This window comes from Cibotium barometz, chromosome 35 (assembly GCF_041138505.1).
Source record: "Cibotium barometz isolate CiBa-2024 chromosome 35, ASM4113850v1, whole genome shotgun sequence".
Taxonomy (NCBI): Eukaryota; Viridiplantae; Streptophyta; class Polypodiopsida; order Cyatheales; family Cibotiaceae; genus Cibotium; species Cibotium barometz.
Window position 1 is genome coordinate 46691220 of NC_141080.1, and position 22572 is coordinate 46713791.

Genomic DNA, 22572 nt, shown 5'->3' on the forward strand with positions numbered 1-22572 from the left:
TGGCTAAGGAGGCTGAGGCTGGAGGTCAAAGATCCTACCAAAAGGTAGGCTACAAGTTAATCCAATTCTAAAAGTAGGCTAATCACAAAAATGCACCATTTTGACCTCCTACAGTAACCTGTGCAGTCATTGCCCAGTGTCATCCCAGTTGGCAATCTAGTCACAAGAGCCCAAAAATCCTATAAATAGGCCCTCCCCCCCACACTTAAAAATTTTCATAGCTTGAATCCTACCCCAAGCTTGAAGGAAGGCCATCACCTCGCGGGAAATATTGTGAATATTTTCCTACATAGCGAAATACTTACGTGGTAAGTAAGATTTATTTGATTTTTATATTTTTATGATAAATTTTATGTTGTTTTATTATGTGCTCATGTTATACTACTCTCTTATGAGACTACTCTCTTACACGCATAATGTTATACTACTCTCTTATGAGATTACTCTCTTACACGCATAATTCCAAAATTTTGCTTAATTATTTATTTATCATAAAAATAATATAAGAATTTCTTATATTATTTGGGATTATGTATTGGTTATGCTTATTATTTTTTCAACTTCATGATAATTAGATTTGGATACTCCTTTATGCATAAGTAATGTCAAATTTTATATTTGCATTACTTTAATGTTTAAAAGTAGTAAAATAATGGTGAAATTTTCTTAGGAAATTAGCCATAATTACATGTTTAATTCACTTATGCATTTAATTATATAAATCAAAGGTCCTAGGCTTTATGAACGCATAGTAATTTTCCCATGGAAAATTACTTTTATTTTTACATATTAAATGTATTAAAAATAATATTTTTAATTATTTTCTAAGGGGGAAGATAGCTAAATAAGTTACTTTTTGGTTAGATAATAATGGAGTGTTATTTAGCCATAGAATAACACTTTTATGATTTTAAATCACATAGGAAAATTTTTACTTTTGAAATAGGGCCATTTTAGGCCTATTTTTAATGGTTTTTAGATGAAAATTTTAGTAATGCATTTATGGTATCTCTAGATAAAAAATAATGCTTAATTTACCTTGATTTTTTGTTTTTTCGATGAAAAATCAAAGATGGCACCTAAGCGTGCGCGACACGACCCTATCAACGAGATGCTACCTAGAGATGCTCCCTTGGCATCCACACATGAAGGAGAAGGTGTCCAAGCGGGAAATGTGGTTGGTGCTATAATCTTATAAAGTTATTTACCGCTTATGTAAGAATGTTTCAATTCACGCTAAGGTAAATTAGCGAAAGTAAATGATGAGCGGTAAAGTGTTATTGAATGGTATTTAATATTATTAAGTGATACAAGAGGTACTATGTTGGTGAGATCTTTGCTAGTGATTGTATGGAAGAAACCACATCCATTCATTATCTCAAGACCCGTAGAAGACACATGGTTTGATACAATTGAGAACAATGATTGGACAATGGACGTAAATGGAGAACCATTAAGAGGTAATACCACCCTAATCTCTCAAACTTGATTTTGATTATGCTTTTTCTTTTTCAACTCAATGTTCTCTGATTGTTGCAGGTGGGATGGAATGTGGACACTATAACCTATGGCAGATTTTAAAACAATACACTAAAACAAATGATGTTGTCGTGCAATACGGAGGAGATACAGGTGTTTTTGCATTAGTTGGGAGCCACATGCGTCGATACATGATGGTGTTAGAAGATAAAGAAGCATATGCAACTAAGCTTCCAAAGATATTACAAGCACAAGAGGCTCATCTTAATGCACGAAAAGTTGTAGCTTAGCAACAAGATTATGTAGTCAAGGATATGGGAGGACAAGTGTTACTTGGAAGTTGTTCCCTTTACATTGACTACTTATTGGGAGTCTCCAACAATAAAGATTGTATCATTGTTTTGACCAACATTTATATAATTGAATCATATTTCACATAATGTACTCTCTCTCTCTCTCTCTCTCTCTCTCTCTCTCTCTCTCTCTCTCTCTCTCTCTCTCTCTCTCTCTCTCTCTCTCTCTCTCTCTGTCTATCTCTCTATAAGTGTGTGAGCATATGTGTAGAATCAGGGAATGCTAAAATATATACAATGTCTGTCTTTCTATACAAGTGCTCTCTCTCTCTCTCTCTCTCTCTCTCTCTCTCTCTCTCTCTCTCTCTCTCTCTCTCTCTCACACACACACACACACACACACACACACAATGACATGGCATTATGAAACGAGCTTATAGAGCAAGTGGTCTCTCTCTCTCTCTCTCTCTCTCTCTCTCTCTCTCTCTCTCTCCCTCCCTATCTCTCTCTAAGTGTGTGTGCTTGTCTGAAACAATGGTATGACAAGTGGTCTCTCTCTCTCTCTATCTCTCTATGCAAGTGGTCTCTCTCTCCCACCCCCCTCTCTCTCTCTCTCTCTCTCTCTTTCTCTCTCTCTCTCTGTCTATCTCTCTGTGAGTGTGTGTGTCTCTCTAACTATCTCTCTCTATCTCTATGCAAGTGATCTCTCTCACAGCGACTGTGTGTGTGTGTGTGTGTATGTGAAACAATGGTATGGCAAGTGGTCTCTCTCTCTCTATATATATGTCTATGCAAGTGGTCTCTCTCTCTCTCTCTCTCTCTCTCTCTTTTATGTCTATGCAAGTGGTCTCTCTCTCTCTCTCTCTCTCTCTATTTATCTATCTACTACTATCAAAGAAAAAAAAACCAAAGACAAAATAAAAATAAATTGGTTATGAAAATCCCATTAGGGCGTGATCAATCCTTGATGCGTGAAAATCTGAATTCGAGACACCCACAAGGGGAAGACTCATGAAAACCCAAAAAGGCATGAATCTTCTATTAATAATCTTTGGGATAATATCTTGTGTATATAGTTTTTCATGTTGTTTTGTTTCTTACTGTAAGATCCCTGTCCCCACCGCGCAACGGATTCGGGGTGCTAGCAGCGAAAGTAGCACATCTTGTGCGGGACAGGGTCCCACACTCGGGGCCTCGTCCACGGATATCTGGACAGGTGACTAATTCCTCGGTTCTTCCAAAACCGAACTCGGAAAAACTTCTCTTGCTCGGAAAGCACGGGCGATTTCTCCAGGATAAAATTTTACTCTAACGTAGTCAAGATCATTACTGACCAAACTGATCCGACCGCACCTATAAAGATACTCGGCCAGATCAAGGAAGAAACTTGCACTTGGATCATAGAGATCAATGCCAAGCACTTAGTGCAGTCTTGTCGGAGGACCCAACCTCCTCGGGGACATTCTCTTATAGAGCCACCAATGCCATTGAGGCCTCCCACTGTTCTGTAACATTCTCTTCCTCAGCATGGGCCTCTTGGACCTGCTCCATTAGCTTTGCTTTGCCCTTTTCTTTTTCCTTGCCACTTTCTTTCGCCACACCCTCTTGTAACAGAAGGACCAAAACCATGTCCCAGCTCATGAAAGAAGTGCCGATGTTGCCCATTTGTAGATCCAAGAGCAAGTCTTCCTCCTCATTCCTGTAGTCCTTTTCTGTGAGGGATTTTAAAAACCTTGATAGGCGGAATCTAAAATTCTTCTCTTCCTTGAATATGTACTTGATGAGGTCAACCGGAACCCATAGGCCCTCATCACCCTCAAACATGATGGAGTACGGGCTGATGTGTTGATCCATATACTCAATGACATCTGTAAAAGCATCCGCATGTAGATGCATCGTTGCACGCACATCAATTGCTCCCTCAAACATAGGGACGATCTCGTCAACCCTATGAAGTAGCTCAAGCTTTCCTAGCTGTGCAATAAGTGCGTCCAGTAGAGGTGCCATGACTATGAGTGATTGCAAGAAAGAGAGAGTGTGTGATATAGAAAGGTGTGCAAAATTGAGAGCAAGTGTTAGGAGAGAACGGTAATTGTCAATTGATGAAAATGAGTAAAGTATCATTTATAAATGGGCGACCTTGTTATAAAATTTTTAAAAACTTTTAAAATTTTAAAGTACAAAATTTTTTTTAAAAAAATGGTATGCGAAAGCAAGAATGTATCCAAGGTCATTTCTAATTTACTAGTGGCTCAAGCCACAGATGCTTGTGTGACCAACCTTACACTATCACAAAAAAATAAAACTTGCACAAGACAATTGAAACCTTAATAAGACAGTGAGGCAAAAAAATTGAAATTGTATTTACTTCAATCCAAGATTACATATCCAGTGGTTGTTTGATAGCTACACAGCCAGGGAAAGTAATTTCTCTACAAAGAAAAGATCGTTCCTGCCTTTTGCGCACTACTCTTCCATTGATTATCAAAGCAAAATCACCACTCATCAGTGAGAATCGAAGAACTAAGTAGTCACGTAAGTTGGCAAGGGACCAGTCATCATTCACAGCAACATCTTCTACATCCCCACCTTACATGGACATATGTAGCACACCCTGTTCTGTAGAGGTTGTGTCGGAGTCTAACGCCTCTCATTCTCCATTTGTAAGCTTCCATCACCTGTAAGGAAACGCAATGGACAACTGTTGCTTGGCAATATGGTAGCGCATCACAACCTTCTCAACTATTACTCCGCATCTGATGGTGTCTCCATTGTGTTGAACAACTTTTTTATCCCATGCAGGTGATAAGAAACAAGTGAGAGCTCCCTCCCCCTTTGCAATCCATAAAGTTGGGGTGTGATGTGTGTCACTTGTACTATGGAACAGGTACACAAAGAGGTGTAGAGGTATGAAGCATGTTATGGTTGCTTTGTGAGATCCATATGTGCACTTCATAGCATTTTGCACCTTGCTTTCGATTTGCAAACAAGCTATGGCCACTGAAGCATTGTCTGGAATTGGCCATTCAATAGATGTGAGAGTTGGTGTAGGTTCTGGAGCTAATTTTTCAGTACCATTTGCTATCGTGGAACCACATATGTATCCTCATAGAAGAAGATGTTTCGTGCAAGAAGTTGTGTAGCTGGACACCCTCCAAAGATTAAACTACCAAGCTCCACATGGTATGCTTCAAAGGTTCCTGAAATTGCCTCCATAGGCTTCCACTCATTATAGTTTAAGGGAAAAATATCTACGCAGAGGAACCCAAGAACAATCAAAGCAGTGCTCAGTATACCATTATTAGCACACAATTGATTTAAAAAACAAGAATATAAAGTGGTGAAATGACTTACAATTTGCAGGAAATCGTTGACGTTGGTCATGGTCTGCTAGTGTCAGCTCTGTTGCCTTGTAAACATGTTGGACCTTGGCTAGCTTTTTTCCATCATGATCTTGTTTGAGCTCCAATATCCGCCCTTTCTAATGGTGACTTTTTTTTCCTTATAATTTCAAGGTCTTAGATTTACTCGTATATACTGCCAGTAAAGAGCTGTAGTTATACCCTCAGTATATACAGATAGTCACGATCCTTGGAATTATAAGGTAAATACCATCATGTCTAGGCCTCAAGCAATGGGTCATCCTTTGGGCATTCCATTCTTTGTTCTTTGCAACGTCTACCGCTTCTTCAAATGTAGAAGGCTTCTTCAACTCAACCTTCCAACGCAGTTCCTGCTTCAATCCTGCCACAAACGCATCTTTCTTTATTAAAGCTGGTGGCACTTCAGGCGCCAATGCCTTGCACCAATGGTCCCAAAGCGTATTGAATCGCTTCACAAAGTCCACCAACAACTCTTCATCCGCTTGCTTTAAGTCTTGGATCGAATGCCAAAGCTTGTTGGGGTCATCACCCCAACAAGGGGGTCATCACCCCCTTGGAATCTTTGTTTCACATTCTCTTTCACCTCATGTTCAGTCAAGATAGCTCCAAGATGTGCAGCTTCATACTGGGTCTTGATTTGCTCGTACAAAACCCGCGCATCTCCCTTGAGAGAGATTTCCAACAAACGTAGAAGCTGGTCTTAATTCTCAATATGGTTGTTGATGCACGCCACCTCAAAATCTTCAAGAAACGTCCTCGCCTTGAACGCCATGGAATTCCGGATAAGAATTCACCATGCTTGCAAACTAAAGGACTTGATGTTCCTCAGTGGGGGCACCAAAATGTGGTATGAGCCAAAAAAAACGCACTGCCTCTATAGCTTTCTCACAACCACACCGGAAACACCACTAAATACCGCTCTCAGGGGCACCACCAACTACAATAGAGTTGGACTCACACTCACACAAGTTGGGAGACACACCCTTGATCTTGCACACACCCACACAACTCTGCTACTCAAGAAATGGAGACTTGGCCTCTTTAAAATAAGCTAATATACTAGTAAGCAAAGAAGAGAGGAATAGTGAGAGATTGTTATCAATGTGTATGTATAAGAGCTCACAATAATGTAGGAGTCGCCTTGGATCATCACACATGCAACCCACATGCTCACACACACCAATTCTCACACTCACAGCACTCAAATCCTCCCTCCAAGCAATACAAGATAACCTTCAACAAAGAGGAACAAGCAAATGTCTCTTGATTCAAACCAGCAGCCTTCCGGCGTTACAAAATCAAGCCCCCCAAATCATCCAAGAATTGTCTTTATATAGGCTTACAATATGCTTTGCATGAAAAAAGTGCTATTGATGTGTGCCACACAAGTGGCAAGTGCATGGGTATACATGTGCCAAGTGTCTAGTTCTCCCAAGTGTGCATGTGATCCTTTACTCCAGTTGTAGATATGCATGTTTTTTCCTGAGCATGCATCTTCATCTTCAGTCAGCTCCGCTCCTTTTCTTTGTCAATATCCATCTTGCTTTGTCTTTGGCCCATGGGAATGGCCCCTTTAATATGCTAAGTCGTTTGATTTTTTGTCCCATCGGGGTGTTTTTGTGGGAATCCCCCCTTGGGCGGATTTATTTCTTTTCTTTTCTTTTTTTTTTTGGCTCGGGCATCTGGCCATCCATCGTGCGTGGGAACTAGGCTCTTGAGAGCATTTTGTTCTTTGACTCGGGGGAGGGGGGGGAACCCCCTCCTTAAGTTATGCCTTGGCCCCAAAGGGGCCCTCTCCTTCATCTCTTCATCCTCTTGCTCTTCAAGCTCCACCATGGCTACTGCCTATTAGCTCTACACTTGTGCCATCTCCGCCTCCAACAGCTCTCTCCATCGCGGCTACTCATCACCGGCACCGTCGCGCTCAGCATAAGGGCGGCCTCCTCCTTCATCGCACACAGCACAGGCCCGCCATAGCCAATGTGAGAGCCAAGCTCTCTCTACACCTCTTGAGTTATTAGAGAGTGGGTCACAAACTTGAATAAATACTATGCCCACAATGTAAGCCTTTTTTGCATGTGGGATTAATCCCACTAGTCTTCTTGCACGTGGCAGCTCGTGAGAGCCTCTAACTTCAAGCTTTAAAAAACCTCTTTTTCCTTAGAAGAAAAACTAGTGCCAGGGGCACTTTTCATCTCTCTACCATATGGTCTCTGTAAATCCCATAGGCAAAGCAATTCCATAGCCCTTTTCTCCACATACGCGAGTATAATCCATGAGTTCCTCTCTATTCCAAAAGTTCATCTGGGCCTCAAAATCCGCATCGAAAACCAACCCCTGCTCATTTCCAATCTTCAAAAAATGTCCTTGTGCATATCTTGTCACCTGCTCTCTTTTGACCCACTGGTACTCTCTCATTGGAGACTCCAAATGCAAAACTAACTTGATAACCCTTTAGCCCATATGTCTGAGTACATTCCATATGTAGGGCTTACCTGGATCTCACTGTTTTGGCCTCCATAATTAAGCACAAAAGTGTCCCCATGCTCAAAATATTCTAAGTGTTAAGTCCAAACACAAAACTGACAACATTGGAGGGCTCATATCTCACCACTCACACACCTGATGGAAAATCCAACCTTATAACCTAGAAGCACAACTGAAAGGCTATATCTTGGCACCTAGGTTCCACCTCATCTATCCCGTTGGGGTAATACAAATCCCTCACAAAAACAGGTAGTCATCAATCTGTGCACAAAAAAAGTTCCGGAAGCCAACTACCAACCTTCAAACATACACATCTTCTTGCTGGGGTGTCCAAACATCATATCTCACCACTCACACACCTGATGGAAAATCCAACCTTATAACCTAGAAGCACAACTGAAAGGCTATATCTTGGCACCTAGGTTCCACCTCATCTATCCCGTTGGGGTAACACAAATCCCTCACAAAAACAGGTAGTCATCAATCTGTGCACAAAAAAAGTTCCGGAAGCCAACTACCAACATTCAAACATACACATCTTCTTGCTGGGGTGTCCAAACATCAATCTATCTTCACACACCTGTTTCGAGCATACTCAAGTATATTCTAGGGCCGCCATCCACTCGGTTCCAACTTTGCACACACCTGCTAGTAGCTGGCCTCCAAAATTGGCACTTCCTCTCCTCATGCATCAACATATGAGCCCATTTCTCTTACTTTTGAGCTACCCCTTCACATCTTGCTGCTTCTTCCACCTGTACATATCAAGACCTTCAAGATCTATGATTTCCAATTGCCACTCCACATCAAAGACTTGCTTGTGTAAACCTGCTACAAAAACTAAAAACATGCTGGCTACTCTGCTTCCCTCCAAGTAACACTGTACTTCAAAAACTGAAAAGCAACACTGGCCACCTCTATGTACAGGCAAAAATTATGGCTTTGAGTCCCTATAAAGCATAAAACTTGGTGAGCAAAAATCTCCCCACAACGCATCCAAAATGTGGTTGTTTTGCATAGACCATCTACGCACATCCTAAGGTAAAAATCACATTTCAGACTCGTCGGCGCACATGTTCGATGTCAAATGGGGATGAAACTTGGTACACATAATTAAAACATGATGTTGGAGACATGTACCAAGTTTCATCCCCATCTGACACCAAACATGTGCGCGGGGGCATCGAAAGTGTGATTTTTTCCTAAGGATGTGTAAGGATAGTCTATGTTGAAGAATTACATTTCGGACGTGCTTGCATACATATTCGATGTCGAATGGGGATAAAACTTGATACATGTATCCAACATGATGTTTTCAATAGGTGTATCATGTTTCATCCCCATCCAACACCAACCGTGTGCGCGGGCGCGTCCAAAATATGATTTTTTCCTAAGGATGTGCGTGGACGGTCTATGTAGAAAAATCACATTTGGACATGCCCACGCAGATGTTCGGTGTTGGATGGGGATGAAACCATGTACATATCTCTAACATGATGCTTTTGATAGGTGTTCCAAGTTTCATCCCCATTGGACAGTGAACGTGTTCGCGGGCATATCCAAAATGTGATTTTTTCCTAACGACGTGCGTGGATGGTGTATGTAGAAAAATCACATTTTGGACGTGCCCGTGCACATGTTCGGTGTCATATGGGGATTAAACTCAATACATGTCTCCAACTTGGTGCTTTGGATAGGTGTGTTAAGTTTTATCCCCATCCGACACCAAACATGTGCGCAGGCGCATCCGAAATGTGATTTTTTCCTTAAGGACGTGCAAGGATGGTCTATGTAGAAAAATCACATTTCGGACGCGCCTGCGTACACGTTCGATGTCAAATGGGGATGAAACTTGGTACATGTCTCCAACATGATATTTTCATATAGGTGTACTAAGTCTCATTCCTCCATCCAAAACCGAACGTTTGCGTAGGCGCATCCAAAATGTGATTATTTCCTAAGGACGTGCCTAGATGGTCTATGTAGAAAAAACACATTTTGGATGTGCCCGTGCACATGTTTGATGTTGGATGGAAATAATACTTGGTACATGTCTCCAACATGATGTTTTCAATAAGTGTACCTAGTTTCATCCCCATCCAACAACGAACATGTGCGAGGGCACCTCCAAAATGTGATGTTTCTACATAGACCATCCTTGCACATCCTTAGGAAAAAATCACATTCTGGACGTGCCCCCGCACACATTCGATGTCAGATGGGGATGAGACTTGGTACACTTATTTAAAACATCATTTTGGAGACATATACCAAGTTTCATCCCCATCCAACATCGAGTGTATGCGCGGGCACATCCGAAATGTGATTTTTTTACATAGACCATCCTTGCACGTCCTTAAGGAAAAAATCACATTTCGGACATGTAGGCGCACATATTTGGTGTTCGATGGGGATGAAACTTGGCACACCTATCCAAGTCATCATGTTGGAGACGTACTAAGTTTCATCCTCATCTGATACCGTACATGTGTGTGGGCGCGTCCGAAATGTGATTTTTCTACATAGACCCCATCCACGCACATCCTTAGGAAAAAGTCACATTTCAGACTCGCCCGCGCATAGGTTTAATGTCATATGGGGATGAAACTTGGTACACCTATTGAAAGAATTACGTTGGAGACATGTACCAAGTTTCATCCCCATCTATCACTGAACATGTACGCAGGCACGTTCAAAATGTGATTTTTTCCTAAGGACGTGCAAGGATGGTCTATGTAGAAAAATCACATTTTGGACGCACGCGCGCACATGTCCTATGTTGGATGGGGATGAAACTTGCTACATGACTCCAACATAATGTTTTCAAAAGGTGTACCAAGTTTCATCTGCATACGACACCGAATGTGTGTGTAGCTGCGTCCAAAATGTGATTTTTTCGTAAGGGCATGTGTTTCAAGGAGCGCCCACAACATCACAACTAACAAGAAGACTAAGGAAGATGGGAGTACAAGGTATTCAAAGTAGGAGCGTGGGAGTGGAGTTATTGATTTTTTCCCTTCATTTATCCCACTCTCATGTAAAAACCCAAACAAAGCCTTGTAAAATAGATATATGTGGCCATGGGCTTCCAAATTGTAAGAAAAGCCCTATTTTAATGGAAGTGTGAAACCTTATCTAGTATATAAGCCAATTTTGAGGCTTTTTAGGGGATCCTCATTTTTAGTACACTTCGTGAGCTCTTCTACACATAGTAAGGGTCATTCTTGTGGCGCTCCCTACGTGCAATTCATTGTACTTTCCTTCATTCTAATGCAAGGCAAGGTTTCTACATGCTCCATTGTGTATCTAATTATTGTTATTTCATTGATTTCTATGCTTGAATCATGATTAATTACATTAGGTAAAGAGTGTGTGTATTTGCTCTTAATCACCGATTAAATGAGGGTTTCTTGTGTTTAATATCATGAATGTGATCGCCATTGCATGCTCCTCAATCTTGTATGCTTGATTTTCCACTTCACATGCGGATTTGATTAATTTCATGACTCCCACCTCTATGTTATTAGTGTGTGATTAGCATACAATTAGGCCATTGGTTGCTCATTAGTCCAAAGTAGTGAACTCTCATACTCCTTACACTTCCCTTTTATCTCATTGTATCAATGATTAGGTTAATGGACATGATAGCATGATTGGGCATATTCAAGATGCCATTTCACTAAAGCAAGCTTGGGACAGGTTAGAATCGTTTGATACTACTAACACAAAGGCAAGGAAGTTGCAGTTGAAGAATGAGCTGAATACAATCAAGAAGGAGAACCTGTCAATCAACCTGTCAATCAATGATTACACCCTGAAGATCAAAGGAATATGTGAATCTCTTGCCTCTATTGGTGTTACAGTTGAGGATGATGACAAGGTTGAGGTATGCTTGTGTGGCTTGACGCTTGCATATAAGCAGTTTAAGACCTCTATTCAGACTAGGAGATTTAATCCCTATGCTGGTTGTTGAGGAAAAGAGCCTTGGTGAAGACTCATCTTCTTCCAAAGGCAAAAACCGTTTTGAGCACGCCTTCTACTCGAACACAGGTAGAGGTAGAGGATGTGGTGCAGGCCAAGGATGAGTTCATGGTCGTGGCAACCAGAGTCAAAATCATCAATAACAACACTCAAATGATATGCAGGGAACAAACACACATGGACGAGGACAATTCAGAGGTAGGGGGAGAGGTCACAGAAATTTCCAGAGAAATCATGCAGAAAATGATAACAGAGAATGTTAGGGTTGTGGAGGAACATGTCACTTTGAACATGACTGTCCATCAAGAAATCGCGGTGGTAGAAGATAGAAAAACAATTATGCATTTACCAATATAAATAATGATGATAATGAAAGGCTGTTTGTTATGCAACATGTTGTGTACTCTATCTCTGTTGATGTGGCCTCATGTAAGGAAGATGTATAGTATGTGGATTTAGGTGCATCGAATCACATGACAAGTCATGGTGAGCGGTTCAAGCAGATGAAAGATCTTGAAAGACCAGGATATGTAGAGACAGGGAATGACACAACCCATCTTATTGCTCATGTTGGAGATGTGCCATTGTCTATGCACGATGGCAAGGTGAAGTATCTTGCTGATGTATTGCATGTTCCCAAGATTACTAAAAATTTGGTTTCTGTTGGCCAAATGGTTGAACAAGGTTTGCAAGTGCACTTCAATAACGATGGCTGTTTTGTTAAAGACTTTGAAAATAGGTGCAGGTTGGTTGCCAAAGGCAAGAGATCAGGTAGAATGTTTACATTGGATGTAAATATGCCTAAAGTCAAATTTGCTATGTTTATATATGGTGCAGGAGTTGTCGTAGATGTAGACATATGGCATAAGAGGATTGGGCATGTGAATGTGCAGAGAATGAAATTGATACAGTCCAAAGAAATTGTGACAAGGCTACCTAAGTTCAAAGTTGAAGACATGCACAAAGTATGCAAGGCCTGTCAGCTTGGGAAGTAAGCAAAGCATGCATTTACGTAGAATAGACATGTGAGCAAAAATGTTCTTGAGATTGTGCATGCTAATGTATGGGGTCCTACGAAGACCACGTCTATGGGTGGCTGCAAATACTATGTAACTTTCATTGTTGATGACCAGGAAAGTGTGGGTTTACTTCATGAAAAGGAGAAGAGTGAAGTGTTCACTCATTTTTAAAATTTCAGAGTTATGGTTGAAAAGCAGACAGGGAAGCATGTAAAGTGCCTGAGGTCAGATGGAGGGGGAGAGTACTTGTCCAATGAGTACTCTAGTTATTTGCGTAAGAATGGGATACAGAGACAGTTTTCATGTAGATACACTCTGTAGCAAAATGGTGTTGCTGAGCGGAAAAACAAGCACATTGCTAAAATTGCGTGTGCGTTGATGGCTGAGAAGAATATGCCGCATAGTTATTGGGCTGAAGCTGTTTCTACTGTACTTTACATTATGAACATGACTCCTATTGCAACCATACATGATGTAGCTCTTGAGGAAAAGTTTACTGAAAAGAAACCTGATTTGTCACATTTGAAAGTGTTTGGATGTATTGCATATGTTTATGTGCCAGATGAGTTACAAACGAAGCTTGATCCAAAAGCTAAAAAATGCGTGTTTATTGGATACTCCCTTTAGCAAAAGGGATACATGCGTTACAATCCAGCAACTCGTGAGTTGAGAGCAAGCAGGGATGTAGTGTTTGATGAGATGAGAAATTGGTATGCTACTGAGAAAGCCATTGGGACTGATGTACGTGAAAGTCAGTAATGACAAATGTTGAGTGGACCTGGTTAGTCCTCTAGTGGTGTAAAATTTGATTACAAGCCTTGGAGTGGTAGAACACGTACTCAAACAAATTTTGTTGGTTCAGAAAATGTATCTCAAAAAGGGAAAGAGAAAGTTGATGAGGGACTTGGTTTTCCTAACATATCTGCAGGGCATTCTGTTGTTGAGGGTGAGTCGAGCGGCTCAGACATGAGCCTTGATGAAGAGCTTGGCATTCCATCTATGAAGACACCTGGTGTTAAAAAGGCTTTGGAAGGCATGCATACAAAGCTAAGAAGGTCTTCTAGAGTCAACAAGCCCGGTTGATGTATGATGGATATGTGGCACACCACTATGCATATATGGCAAAAGTTGTAGAGGCTGTTGAACCTACATGTTTTGATGATGCTACTGGAGATGCAAAATGGGAGAAAGCCATGGATGAGGAGATGGCTGCACTTGTTGATGCAAATGAAACATGGAATTTGGTGTCATTGCCAAAAGACAAGAATGTGATTGGGTGTAAATGGGTGTATAAGGTGAAGCATAATAGTGATGGTAGTGTGATCAGGTATAAGGCTAGATTGGTAGCCAAAGGTTATGCAGAGACCTATGGTATAGATTATGAGGAGACTTTCAGCCCCGTAGCTAAGATGGCTACATTTCATGCTGTTATTATAGTGGGTGTGTCAAAAGGTTGGTTGTTGCATCATATGGATGTGAAGAATGTGTTCTTACATGGTGACTTGCAAGAAGAGGTGTATATGGAGCAGCCACCACAGGGATATGAGGATGTGAGGCATCCTGATTATGTATGTAAGCTTAAGAAATCTTTGTATGGGCTGAAGCAAGTGCCAAGAGCATGGCATGCTTGGTCTCTATTGGTTTCCATATGGCTAATGCAGATCACTCACTGTATGTGCGAGAGAATGAGAATGGCATTGTCATCATTTGCATTTATGTGGATGATTTCTTTGATTGTTGGAGGTGATAATGTGGCTGAAATAGAGCATGTAAAGATTCTCTTGAAGCAAGAATTTGACATGAAGTTTCTTGGGCATTGAGATAGTATGCACGAAAGAGGGCATATGGCTGTCACAAAGACAATATGCTTTGGATATGTTATCCAAATATGGTATGGCTGGTTGTAAGCCTATTGCTATTCCCTTAGATCAGAATTTGAAGTTGAGGGCTGATGAGGGTCAAGTGCTTGATGATGCTACCATGTATCAGAAGATTGTGGGTAGCTTGATTTACTTGACCATCTCGTGACCAGATTTGAGTTACACAGTTGGCTTGGAGAGTCAATTTATGCAGCTTCCTAGGAAGCGACACTTGGATGCAGTGATGCACACATTGTGCTATGTGAGTGCTACCTTAGATTATGCACTCTTCTATGAGGCTGGCATTGAGTAGCAGCTCTATGGCTACACAGATGCAGATTGGGCTGGTAGTGTGAGCGATCGATGATCTACCAGCGGATTTATGCTTTCACTTGGGAGTGTTGCTATCACATGGAGTAGCAAGAAGCAACCCACGGTTGCTTTATCAAGTACAGAGGTAGAGTACAGGGGTGCTGCAGTGGCGGCATGTGAGGTAGCATGGTTGCAGATGCTACTTGTTGCAGATTTGGGGATACAGGTGCAGGTACCGGTTTTCATTCATTATGACAACCTTAGCAGCATATAGTTGGCACGGAACCCAGTGTTCCGTGCAAGGACAGAGAACATTGAGGTGCATTACCATTTCATTAGGGAGAGGGTCTTGGATGGCGACATAGACCTCACATTTGTGAGGACACATGAGCAGGTTGTAGACATCTTCACGAAGGCCCTTCAAGCAGAGAAGCTACAGCAATTTCAAGCGATGCTTGGAGTATAGGAGATGGCATTGAGATTGAGGGGAGTATTGAGATATCAAGCTCAGCCCATGGTTCACCTGGCTGATTCCCCACCTACATTCGTCACTGGCACGTGATAGCGGATACAAGGATCTTTGCCAGTGATACTACAGCTGGACTTCACCGACGGGTCTACCTATCGAGAGTGATGGTACACCTATCTTGCCAGCTCACGCACTAGCAGTTTCACATTCACCGTTGTACATACACTCTATCTTCATATTGTACTCTCTTTATGTTTAAAGACCTTTATCTATCATTTTGGTTATGTGGTGAAGAAGAAGAAGAAGATTTCAGCCTCCTTCCTTGTCTACTCTATTCTAGGGTTTTGTGTGTGTGCTTGCAAGAGCTCAAGCTCTCTCCTCCTCTCTTTCTCTATTTAAGCCCAAATGGCTGTTTATTGTTTTCAACCACACTCCGGTATAGATGACCCTAGAACTTGGATCTCATCTTTAAGTTTTCTGATCAAAAGAAGAAATTGTGCAAACCATGTGGTTTGGTGGGTGCGATGATCTATTGTAATGGTTTTGTTAATTAGGCATCTCGAGAGCCAATTCTAAAGTTTTACTAGCCTGGGGCATACTTTTTTTTCTTACAATGGTCATGCTTGTGTATTCGAGCAGTGTTTTTCGAATGAAGCTAACCTTTTGTTTAACATTGCTTTTATTTTCTATAGCTCATCTACACATAGTGGATTTGCGTTATGGCACGAACACGAAAGTTTTACGATGAGCATGAGCCCGTGTGGTTAAAGTCTAGAGTGCGGGACGTTAAGTTATAGTGTGGATCAATGTTCATGAAAAATGGTCTTTAATGTATTTTTCACTGGTTGAAATTCAGAAATCCTAGCTAGATTGCAAGCTCGTCTTGGAAAAAACTAACAAAATTTTACATGTTTTAGTCTAAAAATGGACAAATCTGTCATATTTTGGCAAAAAAATTGAGAGATTTTTAATCTTGTCCTTTTTTTTCACTTGTTTAAAAAAATGTTTTTTGTAAACACTGGTGTGGATTGTGATGCCTAAGTGAGAGGTGAGGGGATAGGTGGGAATGGTCCCTAGTATATTATAACATGAAGGAAGCCATAATCTAAAGCCTTTAAAGATTTGTCTCCTAGCACCTTAATAATTCCCTCGAATCTCTCTCGTTCTCTCTCTCTCTCTCTCTCTCTCTCTCTCATAGGTGACAGCACACACACACATGTACATCTAGCGTAGTGTTCAAGAAAAGTGTTTTGTGTTCACTTGCAAATTGGATTCTCTCTCAATTGAGCTATATTAAGCCCATGGCCATTTAAAACTTGACGGACCTATCAATGTGCTAACTCATCATCGTCATGCACACAACTCTCTCTCCAGAAGACTGGCCCACACCACTAATCTACCACTCACACATGTACAACTCTCGTGTTTAATGTAACCAGACCCAAGTGACCTGTAGGATTGCATTCTCTATTGGCGAATATATCTTCCCCATAAATGTAGAATTATAGAATTTTTGGTGAATCTTACACAATATGTTAGTTTTAAGTGTATTTTTGGCGAATCTGTCTCCAAAACCAATAAAAATTAGCAATTTTGGGCGAATGTTTTCATAACTGATTTTTGTAAAATAGCCAAATGATTTTGAAGACCCTTGAAAAATAGCCATTGGGTTTTAAATAGCCCCTATTTTTTTCCTTGGTCTCTTCCTCGCTTGACTTTTGCCTTCTTGCATACTAGTCTAAATCCTTCATTTTCTTAAATTTGAAGGAAAGAAATTTCTCTATTATTTTTCCTTTTTCAATCTCCAAGTCTACATTGATAATATTTAAGTCAATATCTATAGTAGTGAAGGGATCGGGGGTACGGGGATGGAGAGCATGAGAGAGAGAGAGAGAGAGAGAAGAAGCAATACACAGAGGAGTGGGTGGAGCAGCTCTCGAACACTAGATGAGAGAGCTCCTTATTTTTTATTTGATAAAGAATAATAAGGGGATAACTGAGATGTGGGCGGCCAGACACTGATGTGTGCTCAGAAGGCACATTAGGACGAGTCACGTATGGATGTGTCAACTCTGACTTCGAGGTAGTCGTCACCCCCCTACCATCCATAGGGACTAGATCCACATGTCTTGGCATAACCCTATCAGCCTCTAGCATAAGCATATCAAAGAATTGCATATCACTCATCTCCGTTGTAGCAGGCATCTTTGTCCTAGGAGGATAAATCCGTTGTGTCTTAGAGCATGGCTGCTCTAACTCTACATCCACAAACATGGCATGCACAACACTCTGGAGATTATCCATGAAAGAGACCCAGATAGATGCAATGGATAGATCAAGCCATTCTTGGCTCCTCTTGCAATCACTAACGATCCGTAATGCATCTAGAAAGACCACTCTCCAAGTAGTACTTGACACCCACTGTCTCTCAACTATCTCACTGAGATCATACTCTGTCTCAACTAAGGAATATAATGCACATGTCATAGCGTATAGGATGAACCACTGGGAAATGACAAGCATACATCTCCTGCACCTGCAGTGTCATGTGCTGAGCCATCAGCCAGATGCACATGACCAAAGCTCCCACTAGAGAAGATACTAAACCACTCACAACATGGTGTGACGTGGAAAATTGCATCCTCATCTAGTAACCAACGAGAAGAAGTGTCATCTCTAGAATACATATATGCAAGAGGTACCCTAGAGGCAAACGTGACATCATCATCATTGGCATACTCAGCCACCTCTCGAGCCTGTGTCAAAACCGTCTCTTCATCTCACATAAATCTCTGCTGTTGCCTCATACGTCTTAAGCAATGATGTCTAATGTGCCTTGTGTGACCACAATGCTAACATCGCATATATCGGCAAGAGTGAGACCGCCATCTCTCATGAGTCGTTCACTGTCGACGTGGAACTGTCACACATAATGGATGTCATATCAATGAAAACCACATATGCGTCAAAGTGGGATATCACTTGACCACTACCTCAACCAAACCTGATCACTGCATCAATCCGATGCTTGCATATGGATAATGTAGCTCAACAATTGTCAAACAATATGGCTCTACCAAAACAATGTACCGAAGCAGTGTTCAAAACTCAACATATAGCAATGGAGTAACCTCTGCTAAACCAAGCAGAATCTGCGCGCATAAACAAGCTCCAAATAGATAATGCAAGCACAATGAGTGTCACTATGACATAGTGAAATCAAAACTAGAATTAAAAACTCTCAACAACGGAGCATAAAGTGCATAACCATGTATGCAAGTAGTGAGCAAACACGATGCTCAATACGCATCCCACAAAATTGCCTACAAAATTTGACAATTGCAAGTAAACTATACCTATAACATGTAGAACCTGTAGCTACCTATAACTTGTAGCCACACAAGCATACAAACAAGCACACTCCTGTGAGAGTGGCTACTAAAACACCTATCTATGTACAAAATGACTGAAACCGTCAAAGTGGGAGATCAACTCAACCACTATATCATCAGAGAGTAATCTGCAGGTACAAAATGCATCAGATATGGTGTCACAATGAAAATCAGATCCCTGTAGGGATACACACTCTAAACCAAGAGCTCAATGCACTTAGAAGTGCAAACCATACGCATAGTGTAGCAAACCATACACATAAACTTCTCGCATAACCTGTATCTGAAACCAAAACACGAATATACACAAAATCAAAGACTCAGTCTCTCATCCACAGATGTCATACACCAAGCCAAAACCACATATGGCTGACTATCACACCTCTCCATACACGATGAAGAGAAGCAAACAAGATGTGGGTCACCTCAAAGCGCATAAAACCTATCAACCATCCCTGTCAACACACTATATGAAATATTGATGAATACACATCAACAATCTCCCACTTGAAGAGAGTATCGCATAAGCTTTTCAATCCGACAAATATGGCGAGTCAAAACTCAAGCCACAAGAGCAAAACATGCTCTCTCAATGCAATGCCCAAACACTATGACAAAGTAACCCACTAAGTGCAAATATCATAATCTAAAAAACATTGTCGCCTACATACATAAACAGGTCAAAACCACTCAAATCAAGAGCATACCATGCGCATAAAAACACACTCAGCATTCTTTGCTCCAAGAGCTCTCCTCTCCCACTTGCATTTACTACAAGTCCATGTCACAACTCTAATCATAACTCCTCAACTCACCATGCTATAAGTATCAATAGCATACCATAAAATTGCATGACCAACTAGATACAATCTAGTCCACCTAGCTCAAAACCGAGCTCATAAACCTGTCATGCATCATGAGTGTAAGCATACAATAACATGCGGTCACTGGCATAACATGCCACTAACACTCTCAAGCCAGAGAGCAACACAAGTGACACATAAACCTTGAGCTAAAACCCAAGTTCCTTGGATGCAAGCAAACCGCTCAAAAGCATTAAGAATCAAGCTGACAAATCACTCACAAGACCATTACAATCTGCAAAATTTTCGACATAGTCTTCTTTTCACAAGGAACAAAATGTGACCATAAACCATTCATACAAATTTTGTCACAAAAAACCTTGATAAATATGTCCAAAAGTGGACCCACAATCTCTCAAGTATACATAATTGATTGCAAAGCTCTTTGCCAAGAGCAACCTACGACATATCACTTTCCCGCAATCCAATGTCCATGAGAAATCCCTATCACATGTGAACCAACAATTGTAGCAATAACCTGTCACTAGTGTTTCTTCTGTATCTCAAAAAATCCCAGAGCTATCCTTGCCACACCAAATCACTTTTGTAGTGAATTAGGGAAACCTATTATAGAAAACCAGTCTCTGTGTTTTGAGTTTTTTGGTCCACACCTGAACTTCAATTTAGCTAACAACTTCTTCTACCAATCTGTAGATCTTGAAGTTAGCTTTGTTTTGATTTTAAAAAAATTTACAATCGGAGTTTCCTAGAACAAGTTAGGACCAAAATACCGAGCTACTGTCAAACTATCATAGCTGAGTGACCCTTTTCTCTCAAGTAAAAAGGAACCACAAAAGGGGATACCTTTCCTTCAGCCTCTTGCTTGCTCACAAAGCACAAGAAAAACTCTGTAAAATCTTTCTCTCAAGCACAATGTGTGAGCTTACCACGAGGTATTCTCGCAAAGCTCTGAGCCGCACAATCCGTGTCTGCCGCCGTCGATGCCGTAGCCGCACCGCAATGCCATTGCTCTAATACCAGTTGAAGGGATTGAGATGCAGGAACGGAGAGCACGAGTGAGAGAGAGAGAGAAGAAGAAGCAATACACAGAGGAGTGAATAGAGTAGCTCTCAAACACTAGATGAGAGAGCTCCTTATTTTGTATTTGATAAAGAATGGGCACCCAAACACATGACGTGTGCCCGGCCCGAGATAAGGCACACCGCCTTTACCCCAACAAGTAGGAACTATATTTAGAGATGCCAACATCTGACTTGGAATCATTTGAAAGCTTCTTGGAGTCTATGTTAAGGACTACACTCTTGGTTTTATTTTTTAAAGTTAGAGTATTATTCTACCAATCATGCAAAGCATTACTAGCAAAGAATTTAAGTCCTCTGGATTTAGCTAGAATATTTTCAACCATACTGAAAGTTTGAACAATTCTCTAATATGTCATTCTCACTCTAAATTTGGTTTCTTTCATCTTTATTATTCCACAACTTCTCCTTGTCTACTTAGACATAATATTCCTTGCATTTTTGGTGCACGCACGTGCACACACACACACACACACACACACACTTGTGTGTGTCCACACAAACACACCCCCAAGAGAAAGGGCTTATCTTTATACTCTGCTTTAAAAGGGCTGAATGCATGTTGTTCTCCTCTTGCAAACATTAAAGAGAGAGAAAGAGAAAGAGCAAGAGATCCAAAGTACCTTATCTTTCTTCTATGCTTTCATGCACAAGAGATAAAGAAAGATCTTCTTCTTCAAGGCCCCGCCTGCTGCAAAGCGCCAAAGAGAGAGAGAGAGAGAGAGAGAGAGAGAGAGAGAGAGAAATTGCACCTATGGAGGAATTAGACAAAAAATTTAAAATATCTCCCAAACGGTGCAGAATCTCATTATGTTTGTGAGACGCAAAAACATGTAGAACAGCGTTTTCTTTTAGCTCGCTTGAACTATTTTTCAAAAAGCAATGATTCACATAAAATTTTCTCAATCAACAAATTTTGCCCATGATCCTAGTGAAGAGAGTGACTTCTGCTTTGTCCAAGAATAGCCTAGCTCTGATACCAATGTAAGACTTGAAGAAGAGAAGTGAATGTGTCATGCTAATCTCCACCCAGCCTTGTTTATAGGCACTCTTGGCCGCGTTCACACTTAAGGATGTCTGACCTCCATGATCGGAACTTTGTTCAAAGGACCCTTGTCATAGACATGTTGACATGTTTTGCAAAAATAGATAAAAACTTCACTTTTACTAAAAATGCCATAACTTTTGCTCTGAAACTCCAATTTTAGAAGTTTTTTAATCGATTTTGAGGGCACAACTCACTCTAAAAAGTCATTTTGACATCCAAACACATAGTGTTAGGTGCCTTTGGCACCAAATAGTATGTGGTCGGGGTTTTCTAGAAATGACCGAAAGACCTCCATTGTGCACTCCCACGCTAGAGTGGTCCAAAAGCCAAAAAACTTGGAAGTATTTACCCTTTTTTAATTTGCACATGGAACTTAAAGGACATCAGTAGAGCATCAAAAACACATTTTTGCTATAGAAAAAGTGCATAAATAGGACCTCCTAATTATAGTATTGCATATACGTCTAAAACTCTCAAAATAGCAACAATGACCATATTACACTTAAAGACATATCATTGTTGATAGCTAGCAAAATTTCTACTAGAGACATTGTAAGACAACCCAACTTGGGATATAATCCATTCCAAGATATGCATAATAGGTCTAAACCACATGTGCATGCATCAAGCATTGAATATAATGTTAAGCTAACATTTGTAGACATTAATGCCTTTGGGGCTAAGATCTACTGTGATGATGAACAAGTACTTAATCAAGGTCAAAGACCATCCAACTCCAGTATATACCCGATGATATGGGCTAGCGACCAATGTAGCCATTATGTGGACTAGGATGGAGTGCCAGATGTCATTGAATTAGATCAAGAGAACACATACAAGTTGGGAAAAGCTATTCCAATTGGACATGCAACATGCAGGGACAAACCAGCTTGGACACAAGAAAGGCCATGTATGTTTTCATCTCATGTAAATTGTGAATCACCTAG

At 40.8% G+C, this 22572-nt stretch overlaps 1 protein-coding gene across 1 annotated transcript; it reads left to right on the top strand.

Moving 5' to 3' along the window:
- The first annotated feature begins 1321 nt into the window (after positions 1 to 1321).
- LOC147618521 (uncharacterized) lies at positions 1322 to 1829 on the top strand. The gene is made up of 2 exons (XM_086775177.1): positions 1322 to 1460; positions 1540 to 1829. Exons 1-2 carry the CDS (start codon positions 1322 to 1324, stop codon positions 1767 to 1769), a joined length of 369 nt encoding a protein of 122 aa, XP_086631303.1. The 3' UTR covers positions 1770 to 1829.
- Positions 1830 to 22572: the final 20743 nt, after the last annotated feature.

Excerpts from the sequence above, each read along its gene's own strand:
- LOC147618521 (XM_086775177.1), top strand. The coding sequence starts at position 1,322 with ATGTTGGTGAGATCTTTGCTAGTGATTGTATGGAAGAAACCACATCCA. Across the intron at positions 1,461-1,539 it reads AAATGGAGAACCATTAAGAG|GTGGGATGGAATGTGGACAC; the intron begins GTAATACCACCC and ends TGATTGTTGCAG.